The sequence below is a fragment of the Sminthopsis crassicaudata genome, chromosome 2 (genome assembly GCF_048593235.1).
Source record: "Sminthopsis crassicaudata isolate SCR6 chromosome 2, ASM4859323v1, whole genome shotgun sequence".
Lineage (NCBI taxonomy): Eukaryota > Metazoa > Chordata > Mammalia > Dasyuromorphia > Dasyuridae > Sminthopsis > Sminthopsis crassicaudata.
Genome location: NC_133618.1, coordinates 590,786,947 through 590,813,682, shown reverse-complemented (window position 1 = coordinate 590,813,682; position 26,736 = coordinate 590,786,947). Strand labels below are relative to the sequence as shown.

Genomic DNA, 26,736 nt, shown 5'->3' with positions numbered 1-26,736 from the left:
GCAGCAAACATTTTCTCAGAACAGCATATAACAATAATAATTACACAGTTATGTTATTCAGTCATTTCAACCCAACTTTTCATGACCCCATTTGTAGTTTTCTTGGTAAAGGTACTGAAGTAGTTTATCATTTCCTTCTCCAGCTCAAATTACAGATTAGGAAACTGAGGCAGAATTAAGTGACTTGTGCAGGATCACCCAGTTAGTAAGTTCTGAGGCCATATTTGAACTGAGGTCTTCCTGACTCCAGGTCCAGCACTGCCATAATTAATACATAAATCGCTGCATTACAATTTTAAAAGCACTTCACATATTGTTTCAGTCTCATGGCACCGTTAATGTAAGACTAAAAGTGTTATCTCTAATTTACAGAGGAGGAAACAGGCTGGGAAAGTTTAAGTGATTTGTTCATTGTTAATTCTGCAAGTAATAGAGTGGGATTTGAATCAAGGCCTTCCTGACTCCAAATGTAGCACTCTTACTAACAAAGCCCTCAGCGATCATGTCAGTGGCAAGATGGAGAGTAGGAAATCAGCTATAGGAAGTCAGGGTCTAGTGCAGTGTGATGACTAGCTCAAAGGAGTTGAGGGAGGTAATGATGGAGGTAACGTAGGAGTGTACTTTCTCTAACAGTTTAGCAAGGAAAGCAGTGAATCTGGTGTGGGAGGCCTGAGTTTGAATTCTGACTCCACTACTTATTTGATGCAGGTGAAAACCTTTATAGGCTTCAGTTTAAAAACTTCTTAAGGCCTCTTCCAATACTAAATCTACGATCCCACGGTGCAATTAGAGACTAATCTCGGCTGATTGAGAAGGGGACTCTGTTGGTGGGGAAAATTCCTCTTTGATGGGTTTTTAGGTTTCAACAGCCCCTCATGGAGCACCTGGGATGTTCCAGGCGCCATGGAGTGGGAGAAAGTAAAAGCTTACAGCTCAGCGGGAGAGAGAGGAGTTAGTTATACACAATTATCTGATCTACAGGTGGAAAGAAAAGGAGTCCTTGCTCAATGGAGAAAGCACCAGGGCCGGGGTGGGGGTCAGCTGGCCGACTCTCTTAATTGCTTCTCGGTCCTTCCAGGATTTCAAGAACCTCCGTGTAACCTCCCATCTGCTCCCAGGCACTCCATAGTTGTTTCCAGCAGCACTCGGTGATCTCAGACTAAGAAATCTCAGAAGTGTGTGTGTGTGTATGTGTGTGTGTGTGTGTGTGTGTGTGTGTGTTTTTAAGAAGAGACAACCCGTCTGCAGCCCGCCCCTCTCCTCCCATTCCGCCTCGCCCGGCCCTAGTGTCCTGCGGAGTTTCAGCCACGCGGGAAGGGCGTGGGCAGTAGCAGCGGCCGCAGCCTCCTGGGCACGGACCCCCGCGGCGCGCTTGCCCAGGGCGGCTTCAGGGAACTGAGCTGGGCAAGCAGCTCCGGCGGGTACAGCGGCTGGGCGTGTCCTTGCTGGGAGGGGCCAGCAGGGACCGAGGGGAGCTAGAACTCTCCCAACCAGAGAGAGCTGGGAGCTGGGAGCGGGGAGCTGAGATCCAAGATCCGGAGTGGGATTCGGAGCGTCCGCTTCTCCCGTCCCCCTCACCCCCCATTCAGTCCGAGAGCCCCAACGGCTCCCGGGACAACCAGCGTGGAAGGGGGCCGGAGACACCTAGGACGGACCCGATGGAGAAATACAAAGGTGAGGGAGAACCTGGGGCTGCCGACGCACTGGGCTGCGGGTGGAGTCCCGTGGCATTCAGTTCCCAGGGAAGCGCTCGCGCTCTTCCCCGATCGAGAACTTGTCCCCTGGCCAAACTAGCCTCCAAATTGGAGGAGGACAATTTAGAGACTGTCCACACCCTGACCTTTTTCCGGATCGCAGGTAAAGAGCCGGCTGCCTCTAGCCTCGGAGGGGAGGAGAAGGGGCGCCGGCGCCGGGGCTCTCCGTGTGGGTGGCCCCCGCCCTGGGCCCTTTGATCCTCCCTAGAGAATGAGGCAATTGGTTTGGGCTAGTCGAGGGGTTTTGGTTTGGGGGTGCGTGACGCGTGTTTGGAGAATGGCGGGGTGCAGGATATGGCAGATTAACTACTCGGATCCCCCCAGAGCGCCCTTCTGCGTCACCCTGGGAAAAAGTCACCTGCTGGAGTGGCAGCCCTTGGTGGACCTCACTGGGGGCTGAGAGGCCTTGAAAGATATTTGAAGCACAAGCAATTCCCCTTCCCCGAAAAGAAAGCGGAGCTCTCCACCTCTCTTTGGGGGAAGCCAGCCTGGGTGGGAAATTTTCGGTTTGCCTGGGAAGGGGGAGCACTTGGTACGCATTTTAGTAGTGGAATGGGGTAAGGCGGCTTTAGATCCAGGCATGAATTTGTTGTTCCACGAAGTTTTTCCAACTGCCCTGGGAGTGATGCCGAAAAACAAGGCATTCTGCTCTCACCCTATTGTTCCTTAATAAAGAAAGATTTCGTGGGATTTGTCACCCTCTGCATTCTTTGAACCAAAACCAAAAAAACAACCACCCTTCTCCCTCAGTCTAGTATACTTAAAAAGGTGGGCTGAACTGGAGCGATAAGCAAATAGGGAAGACATCATGTGTCCCTGGATCTCCCCAGTCCCAGCCACAGGGCAGGTCTCTGCTAGTCAAGCTGAGACAATTACCTGGTTAGACTAAGCTGACACGTAAATTGCCTCACTTGTTCATTAATGTGTAAAGACTGGTTCTAGAACAACCCCCTTCCCCACCTGGTTATAGGTTCTTCAGTGGAAACTAATAGGAGGGGCTCAGAGAGTTTCTTTCCCCGCTTGGTTTGTTGAACAAGCTATGAGCCGGGTGGGAGAAGGGAGACGAGGAAGGGACTAGGAAAGGGAGGGAGACGGAGGAGAGGGGGAGTTTGAAGGGAGGTTAGCAAACCTCTCCTCTTAAACCTTTCCCTCCATTTTCACGAACTGAAAGAAGCAAACAAGGGTGTCTACTCATAAAAATACTGACTTTTGACAAATTGTTAAAGCAAAGTGTTCCGCAAGAGGAGGAAAGGTTCTCTACCCATAAAAATGACTCCTATTAAACAAAATCTTCTGCAAGAAGAGGAAAGGCTCTCAACTCATAAAATTATTGACTCCTTTGAGATTTTAAAAGCATTTTGAATTGCATCTGTCAATAGACATTTTTTCTCTCTGATTGTTTGTTTCCAAAGCCCAAACAGAGATGGACAGAAGCTAGATTTTTCAGTGGATAGAAAGATGAGTTAAAATTTCGACACTACTATGTGACCCTGTATTAGTTAACCTAACCGTTGTCTACTTCAGTTTCTTCATAATTATAACACCCATCATCTAGGGTTGTTGTAAGGATAAAATGAAATATTTGTAAAATACTTTGCAAAGTTAAAGTTCTACATCAGGGTGTTGGTGGGGGATGAAGTGGGTAGGATGGTGACTCACTAATTGCTTTGAGTATTGCTTTTGTTGTTCCTTTGGAGTTACCCTGAGGCATCTCTAAATGGTGGCCTTTTCCCAGTGTATTGCCTTGTCCCTCAATCCCATTAGGGGCTTCCTTTTCCTGCATGATTGCATTCTCTCTGTACCCCAAATGAACTTTCCCCAAAAGGCAGTTATGACTGGTATGACCCTTTTGAACATGGATTTTTTTTTATTTACTGTACTCTCCTAACCCCAGACTCCTACCCTACACCACTGTGCAAACTACATGTTTAAATTTGGTGTTCAGGTCTGTAGGGAACATTGGAGGAGGGTAACAACATCTGAAATCATAGGTTCCTTCCTAAGGCTAATAAGAAGGCAATGTTTTGTTTTGTTTTTTGCTTTAGACGTAGATTCAATAGATCAAAAAACCAAGTGAGAATACAGTATTCAATTCTGTTCTTCAATTTAATGAATAGCTAGACCTATTTCCCTTGTGGCCCTTTCAGAATCTTCTTTCTGTAGGTTTTCTTGACAGTCTTCCTCATTTCTATATAACCATCCGGGTCCTTTTTGTTAGCGACTTGGGCAACCAGAATGTTATAGTGGGAGGAAAAAACCCACTGGATTTGTAGTACAAGAACTTGGGTTCAAACACTTCCCAGCTCAGTTATTTACAACTTGTGTGATCTTAGACAAAATACTTAACCTCTCTGGGCCCCCATTTTCTCATCCATAAAATGAGGATGTTAGTAGGTGATCTCCAACACTTTAAACTCTAGATCCCACAACCCATTTTTGCCCTTGTATCAGTTACTAAATTTTTCTCTAGGCCTCTTTCCTTCCTATAAAGAAAAAAGTTTGCACCATTTAGCTCAGAAAGGAAAATGACCAAGAATTTGATGAGGGTTTTTCAAGTCCTTGGTTGAAAACTGCTTTTAAAATACAACATATTTGTTTTTAAGTTAGAAATATCTGTGGTTTCTCTTCAGAATGCCCAAATATTGTCAGGATTTCCTACTAATGGCTCTTGCCTGACCCCTGACTAGATAACTAAGCATTCTTAAAGATATATGTAAGATAGATAGATATAAAGATAGATATATTCCCACAATTTTTTTTTCTGCTGTGAGCATGAAAATACTCCCAAAGGCAAAATACAAATCATTTAGAGAATGTCTAGCCAACACAACCAGACATCTTACAAAAGATTTTCATTTTAACTAACATGGCACTAAGTTTTGAAGTTTTTTTCCCCCTTATATCTTGGCTTGTAGTAACTTAAATGATGTGATGCTTTAATTGCTAAGCTGTGAAACCTGAGTCATCCCTGGTGAATGCATATATCTACAATACACACATGTATATGTGCGCACACACACACACACATATATATATATGATAATAGGATGTATATATATGTATATATATATATACATATACATGTATGCATATACATATTTGTGTGTGTGTGTCTATAATTTGATTTGGAATACAAATCTCCAAACTTTGCTCTCAAATGAAGTAGCATTGTAAAGCACTTTGCAGAACTTAAAGGGTTATAGAACTCTAGCTATTGTTGTTCTTTTCTTTCTTTCTTTTTTTAAAACAACACTAGTGGTCCTTATTTACACTTTTACCCTCTGTGGAACATCTGTTAGAAGTTTAATTCCTCACAGTATTCCTGACAGGTAGTATCATTTCACCTTGAAGATGTGCCAAATTAACTGTTTCATCTAAGCTAAAGGGAAGAGAAGTCAGTCCTTATGGAACTCCATCTCTAGAAACTGCCTGATTTGGCCCTATTTAGAGTCTACCCAAATCTCCTACATATTACAGAGATTTGAGGGCAATTTATTTGATAAACCTGAACAGCTATGGAATGACCAGGCAGACGTTTATAAGAATTAAATTAAAAGCAATTCAATGTACTTATCACAAGATATGCAAGAGTTGTAGAGAAGAATTATTACTATTTGTGGAAATTATTATTAGGTATTTAAATGCCATAACTTGTTTCTTTTATTGTTTTTATTATAGCTTTCTATTTACAAGATATATGCATGGGTAATTTTTCAGCATTGACAGTTGCAAAACCTTTTGTTCTAACTTTTCTCTTCCTTACCCCCCATCCCTTCCCCCAGATGGCAGGTTGACCAATACATGCATAACTTGTTCCTAATTCTTCATTCCTTCCCCTTAATACATGTCCCAACATACAGAATACCTTATCTCCTTTATATTCTTAAAATAGTTCTGCAATTTTAAAGATTCACAAAGGACCTTTAGCTCCAGTTTTAAAATCAGTTCTGTTTTTGGATATTTAATCTGATCTTTTCAAAAGTGGGAAAGCTGCTATGTGTATGTTTGTGTATTCTTGGGACTTCATATGTGATGTTATATGCCAGGAGTTGTATATAAAGGAGTGTTTGGAGCCTGTTTTACTTTGAAAATTTTTCTTACTAAAATTGCCATTGAATCATTCCTCATTTCATTCAAAAAGAGTAATAATAAATTCCACAAATATAAACAAAGTAAATTATCCTTCCTAGAGAGAAAAAGCTTTCCAGGGAATAGTCCTGAGAAGGTCTTAAACTGTTGTGGCCCAAATTTGCTGCTTTGTCCTCTCATAAGAAGAAACTTAGGAATTTTGGGTACTTAATTCGCATGTTTCTATGGTAAGAACTTGAAAAGATTCTCTTCCTCCTTATGTTTACATATTTATAACACATACAGTTTTAATTAATTTGAGCTCATTGGGTAGAATTGTGTCATGTGGTCAAGAAATTTGGTTCCTACTGCTCCTCCAGCTGTGGAGTTGTCTGGTGCCAGATGTTAATGACTTGCTATCTCTTGACTAAGCTTTGGAATGCTTCAGCAAGGGGCAACCAAAATTGTAACATGTTTTCAAGTGAAGCCCTATATAATTAAAACAAACTGACTTTTATTTGTGCAGTGGTATATTGAAAGAATGATTGTGCTTCTGGTTTTTTAATCCATTTACACAACTACCAAAAAGCTATACCTATTGTGGAATATGAGACTAGTTTAAAAGACATATTAGTGCAGAGTCTCCAGTGATCCCATAGGTCCTTTGGGAGTACTAAGCTATGTTTAACAGAGGTCTCAAAAGAAGACAGGAATGGTACTCTAAGCTTACTGCTTATTTCAATATAGGAATAACAGACTTTTTTCCCCTCCCAATCTAATAGGCATCAATTTTTTCCTCATTCAAGTTTTTCTTCATACCCTTTTAAAAATATATAGCGCAGTCTCTAAAATGGTAGAAAATTGAGGAAATCTGTAACCCTTTCATATTCTTTCTCTCAAATCTGAAAAGCAAATCTAGTGTACTAGCAAATCCAGGTATATCAGCCATGAAGTGAAGTTGTAAGAACCAGATTTTTTTTTTTTTTTTTTTTAATGATAAATCTAAAAGCGGGCACCCTGAAATCCTCAACAATCTTGGATTTTGTGTCTTTGTAGTGTTAAAGCCAAATCTTCATTCTTTGCACTAGACTCTCAGCTCTTGGGACTTTGAAGTTTTTTTTTGTGTGTGGGAGATCTATCTGTTGGTGCTCCAGTAAAGCATTGCCTCTAAATAGAAATGCTGAAGGGTCAGCTTTCGGTTGCCTTAAGAGAGGGTGGAGGAAGGTCAGGAGAGGGGATTCTACTTTGGGATCTTCCCGTTATTCTAGAGGGGAGGGTGACTCTGGGAACCTCACTAGTTCCAAGTACAGTTAAAGGGAAGGAGAGGGGGGTAGGGGGAGAAAAAACCTTCAAAGTTTAGTAAGCTGTGCCAATTTTCTTCTAAATCTCTTAATGATGGGAAATGTTTCTCCACAAAAGTCTGTGCAATGTTCTTTCAGGGGAAAGGGAAGGCTCTTTCCCAAAACAGAAGAGAATGGTTGCTTCATAAATCATTGGTTGTGGCCAAGAAAGGGGGCAGGCAAGGGGCTTCGGGATGTGGGAAGAACAATCAACAGGTGATGATAAGACCTGGATTTTAGTCCCAACTGTGTCACTAACTTGCTGTGTGACTTTAAGGTAATCATTTTATAGCACTGGGTCTTAACTTCCTATCAGAAAAATGAGATTTGAAAGGGATACTCTCTAGTCCTACAATTCTGTGATTTTAAAGGAAGCTTCATTAGGTGGTTGTTCATTGGTTTTGGAGGATGTGTGGGTGGGAGGATGGATTGGGATTGCAGTTCTTAAAAACAAAATAAATTTCCTGTTAAGAGCTTAAAAGTAGCCGATTTAGTGGGAAGATTATGCAGTAAGATGTGTGAGGAATTTGTTTCTCAAGGATTTTTTCATCCCAATATCTCCAAGGAAAGTTAGCTCAGTTTGAAGTAGCCCATTGAAATATAATGATTCATTAATGCTTTTTTGAGGAATGGGTCCATTGAGACCCTCCAGAGAGGTTAAGTAAAACTGTTCCCAAAAAGAGAGTTGAGAAGAAACATAATAGAATATTAATGCATAATATATAATATAATGAAAATCAGGTCCCCTATTCTCATCAATGAGAGCTCTGAAATAAAAAGTCATAGAATTTAGGGTTGGAAGAAAATTTAGAAATTATCCAAATATAGACACATATATATCCCACATAAATGAAAATTATTTAAGATACTTGATAATTTTTTAGAGTGTAAAGGGAGCCTGAGACCAAAAAGTTAGAGACCCACTGTTCCTAATAAGGCAACATCCTTAAATGACAGAGAAGGAAATGAAGGCTGAAATTTGTCTTCAATCACACAAGAAAAGTCAGAGCCAGGATTTAAATGTAGCTCTTCTGAATCTGAATCTGATGTGCTTTACAAAAGATTAAAGACATGTAACTCCTTTTCTAATAACCATGTTCATGTTTTTTGATGGAAAAACTCAAAAGTGTTTTCATATCTGTGTGAAGAAGACTCGCCTAATTCCAGTTAATAGAGGAAAAAATTTGGGCAGAAGGTATTTAACAATGCTCTATAACAGTAGAGCTTCCCTCATGGTGAACTATCATAACAAATGCTGTTTTTGATATAAAAAGTCTATATTTCTATGGAATGCTCAGCTTCAACAACTATGCTACTAACATGATTAAAGTTAAAGCCAGGTCTAAGAGTTGAAAGCTTAGCCTCCACCTGTGTAGTGTCACCTCGACTAGAGTATCATTTCTATCTATTCCAGCACAGAAGTGTTGCTGTCTGATGGTACACAGAAGGATTCTGCAGGTTTCTACTTGTGAGTATTCAAATCTCTCTGCCCTCTTTAGCAGCCCAACTTTAGTGACTTCCCTCAGGTGTATTGTCCTAGGTGACCAGACAACCTTTTGGCTAGTGCAAAGGGATGTGGTGGATGTCTGTGTTAAGCTAAGTAACAAGCTGGGGCTTAGAGCTCTAATCCATGCCTCTGTGACTAACTTGCTTCGTGATTTTGAGAAGGGCAATTAACCTTTCTGGGCCTTGATCTCAACACTAAAGAATAATATTAATGCAAGGATAACATGAGGATAATACTAATCTTCCTCACGGAGCTGCTTGGTTGAATGAATCTTAAAAACTATTGTTATATTCTTTATGATGAGTAATAAGGGATTGTGGGGAAGGCAAGGGAACAGATATATCAAAAAATCTGCTGTGGGGGTTTGACTTGGCTCTTTTTATCAGGAATTTTCAAATTTGGTTCTATTACACAATCCCCCTTCACTTACATTTCCCTATCAGGATAGTCCAGGAAAGGGGAGTTCTATTTAAACACCAGCTTAATTGGTTTCTGACAGAGAATCTGAACACCATATCCAAAGAATTGGAGGTAAGGGGCATAGGATAAATTGACTGGAATTGGCCTCCATTCTGAGTAGCCTAGATGCAGTGAGCAGCATATTTTAGACTTGTAGCCAAAAGTATTGTCCTGTGTCCATTCAATGCAGACAAAACTCTGAGCTCTAATAATAGCATTGGCCTCTTTCCCTTTTTTCTATTCTCTGTTCCTACCCTTTTGCTAGATTCCATTCTGTATCTCAAATAAATAATCGTGTGTGTCTATGTACACATGCATATATATATGTATATTTGTATATACATGTAGATATGGATGGATGGTAAAGTATATAGAAAAACCATATAGTAAGAAATTGATTAGTACCATCAACACAATGCTGGACTACATAAAACAGATTTTAGAAGTGTTTCTCTTTCAATTCGTCTCCATGGGAGCTCAAGGATTAGACTCTCACTTCAAGGAACCAAGGACCAGACCCCCACACAAGTGCTATATCGGCAGTTCTCTGAACAAATCCAGGGTTATAGGTATTACTTCTAGCTAGCCCTTCCCCTGGATGTCAAAAACAACTTTAGGCAGGGAAGAACCTCTGGCTCCATGCATGGAAGCAGTCCACTCCATTAATGGTTACAAAGCTGTTACATACAGGTATTATATCACTCCTCTGTTCATCATGAAGCCAAAAAAGGATATTCAGCTGTTACCAACTCAATGCAAACAACATACTGATGACAAGAGGAATAGGAATTGGAAATTTCTCAATACTTCATGCTTTGTAAAGGTCCTAAGTCATGACATACTGGTTTTTCCATTGGCTAAACCAGTGATTCCAAATACTTATTTGGAGGAGTCTGCTTATAGTTTATCAAGTCATTATATACTGTCCTTTGTTCTGAGAAATACATAATTGGATTAACAGATTAAGGCAAACATAATTGAAGTTTTTAAATACTGAGATGGAATAGACCATACTCAAGTCAATATCAAATATGTAGGAAAGATCACAGCTACTGACTCTTGCTGGTCTAGAAACTAGAATTTCATTATGAGTATGGTGAAAAGTGCAGAATTCAGTACATATAGAATTAGTCATAACACATTATAAACAGAGGCATGTAGTTTAAAAAAATCTCACAGCTCAATAATTATGAAACAGGAGGCCCATACTTTCCAAATAGTAGAGGATTTTGTGAATGGTGTGATAAGGAAACTTTCTAGCTAAATTGTCTTCTTTAAGAAGAAAAGTGCCTTGTCAGTTGCAATTAGTGGATCCAAAGAGAAAAGTATCAAGGAATTATCACTTATTATTAACCATCTACTATGTAGAGTCAGATACTGTGATGAGGATACAAAGAAAAGAAAAAAACAGTTTCTGTACTCAATAAGTTTATCTTATAATAGGGAAGACAACATGGATATAAATAGGTAACAAAGTAGATGATGGTTACTTTAGAAGGCTCTAACAGGGTGGCTGGGGGGAGACCAGGAAATCCTCCCACAGAGATGCAGAGTTTTAAAGGAAGTTAGAAATTCTAAGAAATGGAAAAGAAGAGGGAGACTATCAAAACTTGGGGACAATCAGTGCAAAGACACAAAGATAAGACATTTAGTGTTATGTCCAAGGAGCAGCAAGTTGTACAGTATGGCTGTATCATAGTGTTAGATGGCTGGAAGCCAGGAGGATCTAGATTGGAAATAGCTTTAAATGTTCCCTTTCTATTCTTCTCCCCTCAAAAGAGGCATTTTTATATTTGATCCTAGAAGCAATAGGTATTCATTGAGTAAGGAAGCAACACTATCAGTCTTGCATTTTAGGAAAAACACTTTGGCAGCAATGGAAAACACTATGGCAGGATGGATTGGAAAGAAAATGGAGTCATAGAGACCAATTAAAAGTTTATATTAGAATAGTCCAGGCTAGATGTAAAATTCATACAGTCCAGGCTGTATGAATAGAGAGAAGAAGCTATATATAAGAGATATTGTGAAGGTGGAAATAACAAGATTAGGTGAATGATTGAATATGGGAAATTAAAGAGAATGAGAAATGGAGAATGATAACAAGGGTTTCAAACATGGATTTTTAGGAAGATTGTAGTGGTCTTGACTGTGATAGGAAGTTCAAAAGAAAAGTTTCAGTGGAAATATTGTTTTGAAAATGTTAAATTTGAGATATCTTAGGATATATAGAACATACAGTTCTATCCAGTTAAAAATGTCTAAAGGATATACAGTTCTCTCTAGTTAAGTCTCCAAAAGGCAATTGAGGATGGACTAGATTTCAGGAGAAGATAGTAGGGCCAAATATATGTAGATTTGGGAGTCACCTGTAGAGAGAGAATTCAACTCACCCAAGTTGATGAGATCACCTAGTGAAGTCTGACCCTTGTGAAGGGTCAGAACAGAGCATTGGGAGACATCTATCTTTAGTGGCATGTGTGTGTAGATCTAGGAAAGGAGATGGGAAACAAGTGATAAGACAGATAAGAAAAGATCCATGAGAAAGCAGTGTCATTAAAACTGAGGAAAAAAAATATCCCGGCAGAGAAAGGTATGGATGTACAGTGTTTAAATGCTGCAAAGACATCAAGGAGAATGAAGATTGAGAAAAGACCATAGATTTGGCAATTAGGAGATTGTATTATTGTTGCTCCACTTGTCTTGCCCATGATGGGAAGTACAAAATGCCTCCTTACTTTGGCATCTTTCTTAATGTCTTTCTGAGGCAGTAGATTTTCTTGACTAGAAATTGAGTACTCAAAACATGTATTATGACTATTTTTTTTTCAATCCTGATTTTCTATACTTGCTAAAAATGATGTGGGAAAATCATTGTTGTTCTTTTAAAATATGTTCCTGACCCATGATGAAACATTCTCCTTATTTTGAATCTAGATGGAAAAATAAAGGAAATAGGAAATTAGACATCATCAAGTTTGATCAAATAACATGTTTTTATGTAAAGTGTTTTGAAAGTTTTGAAGTTCAATATTAACAAAAAATTAATGTTATTAACATTATTTTGGGGGACCCAACCTGTGATTTCATCAGGGTTGGGAATTTTTAGGGTGGAAATGCCCTCCACTGATGATCACATCATTTATATTTTACTGTCCTAATGAATTGCTGAGATATAAAATGTTGAATGACTTACTTGTGGTCACATGATTAGTAAGTGTCTGAAGGACCTGAACCCAAATCTTCTGACTTCAAAACTGGCTTTCTACCTCCTGTGCCATGCTGTCTCTGTTATTGTTTAGGAGAGATAAAAATGAAAAACTAGAATTGACATGTGTAAGATGAAAGAACTGATTCACTAGTGAACCTAGTGGAATCTGTTAAGATTTCATTGCAAAATAAAATCCTCCTCTAGAAATAATTTGTGTGGTTTAATTTTTTTGTGACCTTGGGACAGAAGAATCATAGTGCTGTAAGATTTTTATGAAGTGAATAAAATTTAGCATTTATAGAGAAATGGGTCAATCTATTATATCTCATTTGAATGGAATTATATTTACTCATCTTATAAATAGGGAAGCTAGAATGAAGGCAGGTCTCTTGATTTCTTATACAGTATCCTTTATTCCAAAGCTTATCAAATTGTGGATCGAGACTCCACATAGGATTGTATAATTGAATGTGGAGATCACAAAATTATAACTTATCAGTAAATGTTTGATTTGTATGCCTATTTTATATAACTGTATATCCAGGGTCACATAAAAATTTCTCTAGTGAAAAAGGATTGTTAATGGGAAAAATATGCACTAGCCCTGATTTATATCATCTCATACTATCATCAAAGAGAAGAAGAATCTGGGAAATGGAGTCAGGATTAGAGCTTTTGTCCTGGGTAGATAGTTCCTCATGTGGACCTCAGCCTTAATATCAGGGCATTATAGTAGATCTAAAGTCCCATCTAATTCTGATGCTCTATCTCAACAATCTTCAGAGGCCAGATTGAAGTTGAATCTGGTGATTTTTATCATGGCACTTAATTTTTCCTATGCAATCTTATCCAAACTATAGATTGGTATTTTGTTTTCGTCTACCTGTTTTTATTGATATTTTATTCTCACAAAGGGATAAGTAATCCTCTGTGGCACTCAAGATATTTAGGCAGCAGTGATTGCCCACTGGGAATTCCTCAAGTTTTTTGGCTCACCTTATACCTATCTCCAACTCACAGTAATGGAGTAAACTGAGGATCATTAGGGTGAAAGTCACTAGCAAATATCCCTTCTCTCTCCCCAGGAAAGTGTCTTAGTTTCCAATTCCTTCTAAGATCCATGTTGGAAGAACTTTTTTAGTACTTTTCTAGGAACTTTCAGTGATTCTAATATGTTTCTTCTCATGAAGAAGTTTCCCAGAGAGCCAATTGTTAAAATGAGTCACTTGTTAAATCTAGGATCCTATTGAGAATTGACCTTGGGCAAATAAGATAACTTCTTTGAGCCTTAGGTTTCTTATCTATAAAAAGAGGGTGATAATAATACTTTCTATGTCATAGGATTGTGAGGAAAGTGCTTTTCAAACCTTAAAGTTCATGTATGTTTCATAAACAAGTAATGTCCTGTAGCACTTTGTTGTCCTTTCCTCTCCTTGAATTAAAAAAACAAACAAAAAAATTGGTTCTAATTTTTCAGACTTCTTTCTAATTAAACATAAAATTAAATAAATATGATTTAATATTTATTCTCTGTAAAGCATTGTGCTAGGTAGTGGAAAGACAGAAATGAAGTAATTCTAGCCTTCAATGTACTTTTATCCTTTCTTTGTGGTGGTTTTGGACTAGTCCTGCAGTTACATCATGAGTTGCTCCCTCTACTAATGCAGGCCAGTACTTTCTTTGAAACTTAGTCTTAAAAAGGTTCTACAACAATCACATGTATGAGATGCATTGAACTTGAATTGATTTGAACCTGGAATTTGAAAGACTGAGACTAGTTTTCTGACACACTGCCTCTCAATGTTGAGTGTGTTCAGCTAAATTGAAGGCAAAATGTTCCTAGCCCTAAATGATGGCTTTTGCCATGTGAACTTTACTACAATACATTCTTTGTATGTGATTCTTCTAGCACACAGGTATTTACAAGCTACCAGGCCCTCCAGCTAAACTACAAAGGCACCCCCCACTCTTTTTGTGTGTCGTAAGATGGTAGGAATGCATTCATGACTATTAGACCTAAGTCCTAATTTTAAGCTGATATTCTTTCAAATTCTGAAGGAAGATCATAGCAATGAGATAGAAAAAACTTCAAAAGATGTCTAGTACAACCCAGGTTTTTTTCTTTTATTTTTAAGGAAAATAAGGCCCAGGTAAGGGCTTTGCCCAGTTAGAACAATTGGCAAATATCAGTTGAGCCTAGTTCTCTGATTGTAGATTCATTGTTGATTTACTCTTGGCTAAGAAGTAGACAAGGAAGATACTTGTAGCCTGAGTCAAGGAATGAGTTTTAATTACCCCTAAAGAAATTTTTCTTTTACAAAGAAACAGAAAGGGTGGAATTGCTTTTGGCAGCTTCTGTAATTGGAACTCCAAATACCTGCTTATACTAGACTTTCCAGAGCTCCACTGGGAAGTTCTAATGTATATTTGGGTTGATTGGGTTTGGCCTTTTATATCTTTTGTTTCTTCATTGTGCCCAGAAATGAGTGTAGAAATTGAACAAGTGGAATGCTGCCATAACTGTCTATTCCCTCTTTCCCCTCCCTTCTTTGACTTCCCTGTCCTTACACAACAGAATTTATTCATTTTGACTGCATTCAAGTCTCCAGATGGGAAAATGAGATTGTGTTTTGAATGAGCTTATTGTTTAGGGGGTTTCACTGACTTCTTTTATCTCATATCCTTAGTCTTGCAGCATATTGACCCGATTTGCAAAGATGCAAATGCTGTTTTGGGGGGGAAGATTTCTAGGATATTTTGTGCCTCTGGTATTAGTGGGGTATAGGCACAATGATGTAGGGACTTTTCATGCTGCAAAATGTCTTTTGTCATACATAAAACATATGCCATGCAAATTGGTAATGCTTCCTCAGACAAGCAGATATTGAATATTAGAACCTGAAAATTGAAGGGGACTTCAAGAAGTCATATTAGCCTAATTAACACAATTTATTTTATTTTAAAATGTTGTTACTTATTTATCAGTTGATAAAGGTCTAAAAATATGAACAGGCAATTCTCCAAGGAAGAAATGCAGGTTATGTGAAGCCAGTGTGAAAAAATACTCCAAATCACTAATTTAGAGAAGTACAAATTAAATCAATTCTAAGATCTCATCTCATACCCATATTAATGTGTGCAGTATGGAATCTCTGGATTGCAATTCTGTTCCACTCCCAGGAAGCAGCAAATACTCAAATCTACAAAATTCACTTTTGAGTCATGTCTCAGAAGGTAGATTGGCAGCACAGTTAACTAGGTCTTGGAATTATGCCTAAGGCCAAAAGGGTTTCATGATGTAACAACTTCTTGATTTTTGAATATTATGTATATGTGGGGCTTTCTCTCTCTTTTCTCTGTCCTTTCATCCTGAGTCATAGCTTCCTTTATCTTATGTCAAGAGCAGGGATTTTCTGGCCTAGATTGGTATTCAGTTATAATGGTCTGGATTGTGAACTCAAAAGTTTAGGCAGGATTATGGATCTACAAAGTGGGCAACTTGCCTTAGGTATCCAACCATGGGAAACTTTTTTTTAATTTCTAAAAATGAGTGTGTGTGTGTGTGTGTGTGTGTGTATGTGTGTGTGTGTGTGTGTGTATGTGTGTGTATTCATGCCAGAAAATTCCACTCTCCATGGTAATCTGGCTACTTACTTTGTGAGCCACGTAAACATTGGCTATGGTAAAAGCTTAGAAATTCTAGTGGATTTTAATAAAGGGCTGGGGTTTTCAAATCCTTCTTATAGTGCCCAAGTAATTTGTCTCTTCTCTACCTCAGAGAATCTTCATTCCATCTTGGCCCCAGGAATTGATTATTGATTAATCATGACTGGAATCACATTTATTATCTGCATGATTCTGGGCAAATCACTGAACCATTCTGAGGTTTAGTTACTTCATTTGTAAAATAAAGGTATTGAAGAAGATTGGTCTATAAGGTCCCTTTCAGCTGAAGCTCTGTGATCCTGATTATTCTCACTCTTCTCCCAGGAGAGCTGGTAATCTGGGAACCAACATAACCTGAACAGAGATCTTCTAGGTCAGAATAAATGTGGCTTGCTTCTATGTCCTATGTTGCAAGAACTGAGTGGAATCTCATTGGTTTCATCAGGCTCAAGATGAAAGAGAAAGCAGAGAAAGACATTCCCAAATGTAGTAGCTCTAGCCTGGGTAGCAGGTTGCTGTTAGAGGTTTAGGGTTAAGAGAATAATAATTCTGAGATCTAACTAATAGCTTTAATGAACATAATCCCTTATTAGGGTATAGGTGGAGTTGATCTAAGAAGAGCTATGTCTTTGAGAGGCAAGGTAAGTGGAAATACAATAATTATTTTTATTTTAAGTTTTCAACTAGTTCAAATCCCCTTAGGAAATTGAAACCTTCGATTTCAATCGCTGGGAAGCTCCAGGTAAAAACAAAAACAAAAATCCATCTTCTAATCATGTAGATTAGTGCCTTCCCTGTAATTTTATCTTTTAAGGAGTAGCCATGGGCACTGATATCTTGAATGACTTGCCTAGGGTCATGCGGACAATGTGTATCAAAGGCAGTACTTGATTGAACTCTTCCATGTCAACTTTCTGTTCAGTGCTTTTAGTGTCTTTTTGTTGGAAATAAAGTACTTGCCGTTTACCAGAGGTTGAGAGGGACATTCATAGAATTGCAAGCAGTTGGGTTGTTTTTTTGTTTTTGTTTTTATTTGCTTTTTGTGAGTTTTTTTGGTAGCAGTCTAAAGCTTGATATAAACATCTGCATTTGAAGGAGTGTTGGAAACCCCACAGGGAAACCATGAGAACTTGCTATTGTTTTGGTTAAAAGTTTCAAACTCTGAGGATCAGCATTCTCTAAAATATTTTTTCCCATTGACCTATTGGCTTCTTAGTGGGCCAACTTCCATCTCCCACCCCTCTGATGTTGGTTTGGTGTGAGATAATTGTAAACAGCCCTGGCTAAAAGCAAATCTTCCAGTATTATGGGATCTATGTGAAGCTCCCACACTGGATACCCACTGTCTTATTTGTACTTGGAAAAAAGTAGTTATTTTTTCAGATGAAGAATTTGTTGTTTCTTAAATCACTTCCTCTTAAGGGCATCCCCCTCCCCCTACTTGTGTCACTTTATTCTCTCATTCTAACGACAGAGGGAGAGTATATAGATTCTCTTCAGTTTTAGCAATTCAGATAACATTTAAGTTTCTACTTGTGTGATGTGAAGATTTGGAAGACACTAAAAAGGTTTGGTGTTTTGTTTTTTAAAAAAGCTAATTGGCATTTTAGGTTTTCTCTCATGTTTCTCTCTCAGTCAATTAGGAAGTTAAAGCTAGATACTAATAAGAAAAAGTGCAGTCCCTGTTTGGGACAGTTAGCATTACCAGAAGCTTTAACTCCAAACACTACCTAAATTGTTTCACAAATGTCACTCTATAAACAGGAAAAGTATCTGTTGATAATTCTAGGCAAATTCACCTATACTCCAAGAATAACTTTATTTCTTCAAATGCTGAACAAGGTGGGTAGGAGAATTACTGTGAGCAGGAAAGTAAATTCTGCTTGATTCTGAAGTCAGATTTGTCATCTGTGTAAACTTGGACAAGCCAACTTTTGTGGGATCTCCTGTTCCTCTTTTGTAAATGAGGTGACATCTGAGTTTTCTCCTAGTCCTAAATCTACAGTCCCATGAATTAATGTTCCTTATACCATTATTTATTGAGAGTCGAACACCAGAGGATATACAATTAGCTATAGGCTTTTGTGAGAAATGACAATTTCTAATGGTGGCTACTATTGACTGTGCACAAGAATCAGCCCAGTATTGTTCACCATAAACAAACATTAATTAATTCCTGTGTCAGGAATTTTGCTAGGTTCCAGGTCAAGGTCAGTTCACTCCTAATGGTTGCTAAGACCCCTCCAAGTCATACTGATGTTATTCCACAAAGGGTCCAGCTGCCTAACTTAGAATGATTTGCTTGGAGCTGGCCTATTTTCCCAAGTCGAGGTTTGGAAAACTTTTGGAGAAATAGAGGGCAACTACGGTGGGGGTATCAGCCAGTTGAAGGTTGGATGGAAATGCCAGATTTCCATAAAGTAGACTCCAAGTTTTAATGCTTGGACATGTACATGTATGCAGCTCAGGCAAGAAGAGAATGAACTTCACATTCTACCTTGGAATGGAATATTCCCCATAATTTGCTTTTAAAAATACCATTATTGAGTGTGAAAACATTTAAAATTTAGGAGGAAACAGCTGACTGGCAGAGATCCTGATGGGTCTTGAACAAGATTCTGCTGTATCATTAATGACCTTATTCGGTTTACTTGGAATTCTTGTGGCTGAGAAATTCTGTCTATCCAGCAGCAGTGGGAGGAGGCTTCAGTTTAGTCCAGGAAATCAATCTCTCCATTCTTTTCAGGATAAACCACAGAACCAAACCTCCTTGATGGGTACCTTGAGTGGATGGTATAATTTTCCTTTTTCAGGATCTACTACTGTTAATGATAACTATTCAGGTACATAGATAAGTATTATATTCAATATACACATATCACATATATCTCACTGCCACATACATTATTTCATTGGAGTCTTATAACAAACCTGGCAGGGAATTATATTATTCCATCCTTGCAGTTGAGGAAATTAAATCTCAGAAAAGTGAAGTTACTTATCTAGTAATATGATGTCATGAAAAGAGAACAGGCTCTGGATTCAAAAGACCTGGATTCCCAAATTTTCTGGATTCCCAAGCTGTTTGAGCTTGAATAGGTCACTTAACATCAGTCAACAAGTCAATAAACAGTTATTATTTGTTTATTATGTTTCAGGCACTGTACTAGATATTAATGACACAAAGAAAGGCAAAAATATTCTTTCAAGGAGCTCACAGTGGAATAAGGGAAACAACATGCAAACATCTATGTAACAAACGAGATATATTCAGCATAAATTGGAAGGAGCCTCAGACAAAAGGCACTAGAATTGAGGGAGACTGGGAAAGGTTTCTTAGGTTACCTGAGACTTGAAGGCAGTGAGGGAAACCAGAAGATGGAGGTGAAGGAAGAGAATTTGAAGCATGGGAGATGGTCATTAAGAAGAAATGGAGTGTCTTGTGGGTATAATAGCAGTATGTCAATTCCTTTAGAATATGTGGACAGATAGAGGGAATGTCATGGTAAGAAGACCTGCACTTTAGGAAAGTCACTTTGGTAGTTGAATTGAGGATAGACTGGTGAGGAGAGATTTGAGGTGGGGAACCAACCATCAATGGCAATAGTCCAGGCACAAGAGGAAGGGATTGCCCCAAAGAGGCAGCTTTTTGAGATGAGAAGAATGCAAGAATTTGTAAATGTAGAATTGATTGCACATGGTAACCCATTGGCTATTGGGGTAGGGGGAGTGAATAACGGTGTCTCCCTCTGTAAAAATGAAGGTGTTGGATTAGATAGCATCTGAGATAACTTTCTGTTTTAGATCTATGATTTCACATAAGAGACTCAAATCTGAGACTTTGGGTTCCCAAATCCAGTGCCCTTCCCACCATATCATACCCAGAGTCCTGGATTTATAGAATTAGAAAGTATCTTAGACACTCCCTCATTTTACAAATGAGGAAACTGAGGTCCAGATTTCCCCAAGTCAACACAGCTGGTATCTGAACCTAAATTGTTGCTATTATGTTCACTTCTCTTGCTAGTATATGGAATGTCATGATCAACTTAACTAAGGCTCATACTTGTTCTTATTAGCTCTAGCTATCTATTGAACCGTCTTCCCAGTATGCATTTCTATTAGAAATAGCTACTCTTTTCCCTTGCCCTTTGTGTGTGTTTAAGCTAATAGACTATAGAAACAGTGTGATGTAGAGAGCAGAATTCTAGATTTGGAATCTGGAAAAACTGGGTTCGAGCATTATTTCTGACATAAGCCAAATGTGTGATTGTGGACAAGTCACATTTTACTAAAACTCGTAAGATTGTAGGTTACCATCAGAGAAGTATCTGCAGGGAGGAAGTCCCTACAGTGGTGAAATTACAGGTCTAGATTAAACAAAACAAAAAAACTCAGCAATTATATGTCTTCTCTACTAATTTAGGAAAGATAGAGAGCTTGGCAGTCAATGTTGAATTTTATTATCCCTTTCCTGAAGAGACTCTAAGGGACTAATTTGATTAGAGGGGCCTTTTAGGTCAAGAGCATATGACTAGGGCCCACATTTTTTGGTTGTTTTTGTTTTGTTGCTAGTCCGGAGTAGCTCTCTGTTCAGGCTTCCCTGATTTGCCAAGGGTGGGGCATAGGGTCAGGGAACTGAATCTAATCCAAGTCTTGTGAGTGTGGGCAGGAACCTCTCGTTTGTTTGGATGTGGGCTCAGAGCAGGTAGATAAAAATCTTGGGGTTTGTTTGAGAAGAAGCCCCTCAGGAGCTGTTTTTCTGCATAAAACTGGAAAAAATTCAGAAAAGAAACCCCCAGGAGGTATTTTAGCATAAGACTGGGAAAAGTTCATGTAAATAACTATTATTTTAAACCTTCTTGTCACCTTATTAGATGGCTCAGTAAAAAGTATTAGTTTCTGATATGTTCCAGAGATTCCATATGAACCTCGCAGCTTAACTAATCAAGCCATTCTGGAGAGTGATTTGGAACTATGCCTAAAGGGCCATAAAACTGCATACCCTTTGATCCAGTAGTGTCTCTACTGGGTCTGTATCCCAAAGAGATCATAAAAGAGGGAAAAGGACTCACATGTGCAAAAAATATTTGAGCAGTTCTTTGTTGTGGCAAAGAATTGGAAAATGAGTGCCCATCAGTGGCTGAATCAGTTATGGTATATGAATGTTATGGAATATTATTGTTCTATAAGAAATGAGCAGGTTGATTTCAGAAAAGCCTGGAAAGACTTACTTGAACTGATGCTGAGTGAAATAAGCAGAACCAGGAGAACATTGTACATACACAGTAACAAAAAGATTGTGATGATCGTGATAGACTTATTAGTTTTTAGCAATTAAGTGATCCAAGGCAATTTCAATAGACTTTTGGATGTAAAATGCTATCTGCATCCTGAGAGAAAACTATGAAGGATATATACAGATTGAAGCATATTATTTCTACCTTTTTTTATTTTGTTTTTTCTTTTATTTCTCATGGTTTTTCCCTTTTTTCCCTTCCCCAATATGACTTATATGGAAATATGTTTAAAATGAATATACATGTATAACCTATACCAGATTGTAAGGTTATCATGGGAAGGGAGGAGGTAAAGGAAGGAGAGAGGGGAAAAATGGAATTCAGAATCTTACAAAGATGAAAATTGAAAACTATCTTTATGTGTAATTGGAAAAATAACATTAAAATGATTTTCAAAAATATTTTTTAAAGTTTATAGCTCTAAAATGCTGTGGTTATATGACTTAGCTCCTGACAACTAGTCTGTCATGCATTGTTCTTTTGTAAGCCCTTTCACATGAGGATTTTAAAATACTTTGTAAGCTGTGAATTAAATTTCAGAACTGTTCTTCACTGCATGAAATATCATTTCTTTCTCTCAAATGGGTATAATAATTGCATTGATTTTTCTAAATACATTGGGTTGGTATAGTTTTTTTCCTTTCCAAAAAATTCAAAGAATGTTTCCTAAAAGTTAGTTCATTACTCCTCACAATTAGGAGAGAACAGTCCTACCACAAGCATCCACATTTTAATAAAAGAGATACTTGAGATCCTGAGAAATGAAGGAGTTGGCATAAGGTCACAAAATCAGTCCCTGGCAGATCCAGGACTGTAACCTGGGGTTTTTCCACACAGCTATTTATTAAAGGAGATGCAGAAATTTGATCCTGTGCAACCCAGAATATTTGAATTTTTCTAATTATTTGCTCCTTAAAGAGCAGAGTTAAAATTATTTATTCCTAATTAATTAGAAATTCTCAAGGTTAGTCTCAAGCTAGCTAAAATCCTTAAAGCCAAGGTAAGCTGAAACAAAATTTAAAACTGATTTTGCTCTGATGGTTTGTTTGGTGAGGTCAATGAGACCTGAGTTCTAGTATTAGCTTTATCATATATCTACAAAATTTTGTTTTTTGTTTCTTTAGAGAGAATATAAGGTTTGTACTAGTCTTAGAAATACTTTGAGGACAGGATTTTTTTCTTCTTCTTTTTTTTTTTTTATTAAAATTTTTTCTTTGTTTTAAATTAAAGCCTTTTATTTTCAAAACATATTCATGGATAACTTTTCAACATTGATCCTTACAAAACCTTGTATTCCAAATTTTCCCTTCCTTCCCCCCACCCCACCCCCAGGTGGCAAGTAATCCAAAATATGTTAAACATGTTAAAATATATGTTAAATACAATATATTTTACATATTTATACAATAATCTTGCTGCATAAGAAAAATCCAATCAAAAAGGGAAAAAAATGAGAAACAAGACAAAACGCAAGCAAACAGCAACAAAAAGTAAAAATGCTATGCTGTGATCTATATTCAGTTCCCACAGTCCTCTCTCGTATAGATGGCTCTCTTCATCACAAGATCATTGAAACTGGTCTCAATCATCTCATTATTGGAGTCACATCCATCAGAACTGATCCATCTTATAGTCTTGTTGTTGCCATGTATAATGATCTCATGGCCCTGCTCATTTCACTCAGCATCAGTTCATCTATGTCTCTACAGGCCTTTCTAAAATCATCCTCTTGATCGTTTCTTATAGAACAATAATATTCATATATCATAATTTATTCAGCCATTCTCCAACTGATGGGCATCCACTCAGTTTCCAGTTTCTGGCCACTACAAAGAGGGCTGCCACAAACATTCTTGCACTTACAGGTCCCTTTCCCTTATTTAAGATCTCTTTGGGATATAAACCTACTAGTAACACTGCTGCATTAAAGGGTATGCACAGTATGATAACTTTTTGACCATAGTTCCTAATTGCTCTCCAGAGTGGCTGGATCCATTCACAATGTATTAGTGTCCTAGTTTTTCACATCCCCTCCAAAATTCATCAAGGACAGAGTTTTTTGTTTTTTTTTTTAATTTTTATTTTTTTAATTTTATAATTATAAAATTTTTTGACAGTATATATGCATGAGTAATTTTTTTATAACATTATCCCTTGCATTCATTTTTCCAAATTTTCCCCTCCCTCCCCTAGATGACAGGCAATCCCATACATTTTACGTGTTACAGTATAACCTAGATACAATATATATGTGTAAATCCAATTTTCTTGTTGCACGTTAAGTATTAGATTCCAAAGGTATAAGTAACCTGAGTAGATAGACAGTAGTGCTAACAATTTACATTCACTGAGGACAGAGTTTCTTTATGTTTTTAATCTTCGTATGTTTATAGCAGAGTGCCTGGCACTTAGCAAGCTAGTAAGTATGGATTATCATTTTATGTGACCGGGACAAACCCCTTAAATTCTCTGAGCTTCAATTTCCTTATTTTTAAATTAGAGATAATAATTTTTACTCTACTTTCCACACAGAGTTATTCTGGAAGAGCACATTGAGGTGATTTATGATATAGTAAAACAGCAAAGCAATAGAGAGGTGTAAGGAATTATTATTTCTTCAAGATTCAGGAAATGTAATCTCAGGATGCTGAACATTACCTCCATTAATGACTGCCATCATCACTTGCTAATTAGCTGTTGACTAATTCCCATTCCTACAGCATTTATGACGAGTTAATATCAGAGAAGACAGGCTCTCTTAGTAGATTAGAACCACGGAGTCCCCTGGGCAGGAGTGAATCTGTTTAGAGTGCAATGACAACATCACAGCTGGGAGCTGGAGGCTTAAGAAAGCAGACTCATTCAGGCTGGTGGAATTCATTCCAGCTCAGTGTGAAAATGCTGCCCCTTCCATGCCAGCATGCCTGTCTGTCTGCATGAATGCATTCATTCTGCATAGCAGTGATAATTGTAATCCCTCTATAATCAACAGGATTGCTGCACAAATGTCTAGGACCAAAATTTGGCTATAGGAGTAGGTTTAGAAAGCTTGTTGTTTGCCCTAAAGGGATGGAAGTTTGGTTGGGTTTTGTAGCCTCCAGACCTATTATTGATAAGAGAAGTTTAGCAATCTTTGTAAAGTTGGACCTGGTTGGAATCTTGAGCATAGCTTTTCCCAGCTTCTTATGTCACAATCCAATCAAAGCTAGGAAGATGTCCCTGAGGATATTTCCACATACTCTCTTTAATCCTTTTCTGGGGCTGGGCTATCCAGAAAGAAAATATTCCTTTGGGGATTTAAGGCAAACTCCTTTTAACTTCTGATACTCTTTTTCCCCTTTTGCCTTGTAGGAAAGGGAAGTTCTAGCTCAAATGGTGGTTGTCAAAAAAGTTTCTGACAAAGAATAATGCCTGAGTGTTTTTAAATTTGGAGGCCCTTTTTTTAAAGTGTCACTTTGAGCCCTTATAATATCCTATGAGATAGGTTAGGAGGAATATATTATTCTCATTTTACAGATGGGGGAAATGAGGCACAAGTGTTTTAAGTGACTAAGCCAGAGTTACATTGCATAATAATCTAGAATAATACCAGAACCTAAATCATTTCTTTCTGTCCCCAGGTCTTTTCTCTTCAGGTTGTGCTGTTTATGCCCACAGCTTCAGTCCATGTTTATTAGAGGATCTATCACCACCTAAGACTTGTATAGTATAGATCATACACAAAGCATTTTCACTGTTCTCCTGTGGCATTGGATGCAGTCCTTGGCCACATTTAAGTATGTAAGTAAATACCTTCCCTTTTACTATCATAGGTGAGAGTATTGGAGGTAATGATATATTCAGTGAATCCAAAAGTAAGTATTTGGAGGAAAATAGTAGTGGGCTGCCAACTTTGTTTAGGAAAAGGTGCTCATGTGTAGCCACTGTAGGAAAGAGTACTTCCATGTAAGATTCCAAACACTATGATAAGATTCTAAGCTCCCCATAATAGGATTTCAAATGTTTAGTGAATCCAGTTGCATTGAGAAGTCTGATGTGGGACAGTGGAAATAGGTAGGCACAATTCCCAGACTGGCTTTGTATGTGAGGGTGGAAAACTGGCAATATTGGCGAAGAAAAGCTAGACTCATGTAGGTGAAACTTCTGATAAGGTTTCATTTCCATACATGTCTAATCAGAAAAGAGTTGGAGCCCTTAACTATGATTGTTTCCAAACATAAGCTCTGTGCTTCAGTGAATCCTGTTTTCCTGTTGTGGAGATACTACAGCACACCACCAGTGTATCAAGCTCTCTACCTTTGCTCTTGATCAGCACAACCTCTCTTTATTTTATTGATGATTCATTTTCTTCGGACTCTTTCTTGAAGCCCCTCCTTTCTTGTGAAGTTTTCCCTAGTGGTTCTGAACTTACATTTCTTCCTTCTCTGCCTTTTCTGGTACTTATTTTGCCTACAATGACCAAATTACCACTTGTTTTCCAGTTATTTCATGGATGTTGATGGCAGGTTCCCTTCATATTACAGAAATTCAAAGAATGTTTACCCAAGATCACTTTAGTAAATAGCACAACTGGGATTGGAATCCACTTTCTTACTCTAGAGTTAATGCTACTTTTGTTTCTATTAGATGACATTAAAGATACCCTCTAACTCTAGGATAGGGCAGCTAAATGACACAATGAATAAAGCACTGAGCCTGAAGTGAGAAAGACTCATCTTTGAGTTCAAATCTGGCTTCAGACACTTAATAGCTGTGGGACCGTGGGCAAGTCTCTTACCCCTATTTTCCTGTTTCTTCTATTGCAAAATAAACTGGAGAAGGAAATGGAAAACTGCACATTATCTTTATGACCCCAATGGGATCCAACAACCATGAATCTTGTGTTGAGACTATAAACTTCACTACTTTGAAGGCTGTAAAGATGAGGTCTTAGAGAAAAGGGTATGCTTTCATTGTTTATCCCTTGACCTATTTATTCTAGTAATTATATTTATATTGTGAGATTCTTGAGCATAGGGATTACTTAAATTTTTAAATTTAATTTACCAGAGTGTCTACTCCAGTGCTTAGCACATAATAAATAATAAATGTTTATTTGATTGGTTTGAATTGTAAAATTCTTTCTAGTTTCCTTTCCTGGTAAAAATAGTAACATTAGCTCTACGTAGCCACTGTCTGCTTAGTCATGACAGAGATATGTAATGCTTATGTCATGATATGTTACATTCAAGCCTTTGGGGTAAGAGACTTGTCTTTGAAAGATGATAGACCCATGGCTTCCCAGTATTACACATTGGAGGAAAAAATCAGGGGAATATATTACCTACCATTTAGCAAAGAAATCCGTTCATAAGCAATTTTCAGCCACATGCCATTCTCATTCAACAGCTGTATCCCTTTTATTGGCAAATTCTCCAAATGATGAATGTCA

General features: G+C 37.9%; 1 protein-coding gene across 7 annotated transcripts in view; it reads left to right on the top strand.

The window, feature by feature from the left end:
- The first annotated feature begins 1,236 nt into the window (after nucleotides 1-1,236).
- Nucleotides 1,237-26,736, top strand: part of AFAP1L2 (actin filament associated protein 1 like 2) — a 126,050-nt gene continuing 100,550 nt past the window's right edge. The window contains exons 1-2 of one of the 7 annotated variants that reach the window (XM_074295670.1): nucleotides 1,318-1,674; nucleotides 8,577-8,630. In XM_074295670.1, the coding sequence (XP_074151771.1) occupies nucleotides 1,659-1,674; nucleotides 8,577-8,630 (70 nt within the window). In that variant the 5' untranslated portion in view covers nucleotides 1,318-1,658. Of the gene's footprint in view, nucleotides 1,675-8,576; nucleotides 8,631-26,736 lie in introns of all 7 variants that reach the window. The other 6 variants (XM_074295671.1, XM_074295668.1, XM_074295669.1 and 3 more) reach the window with 6 other exon arrangements.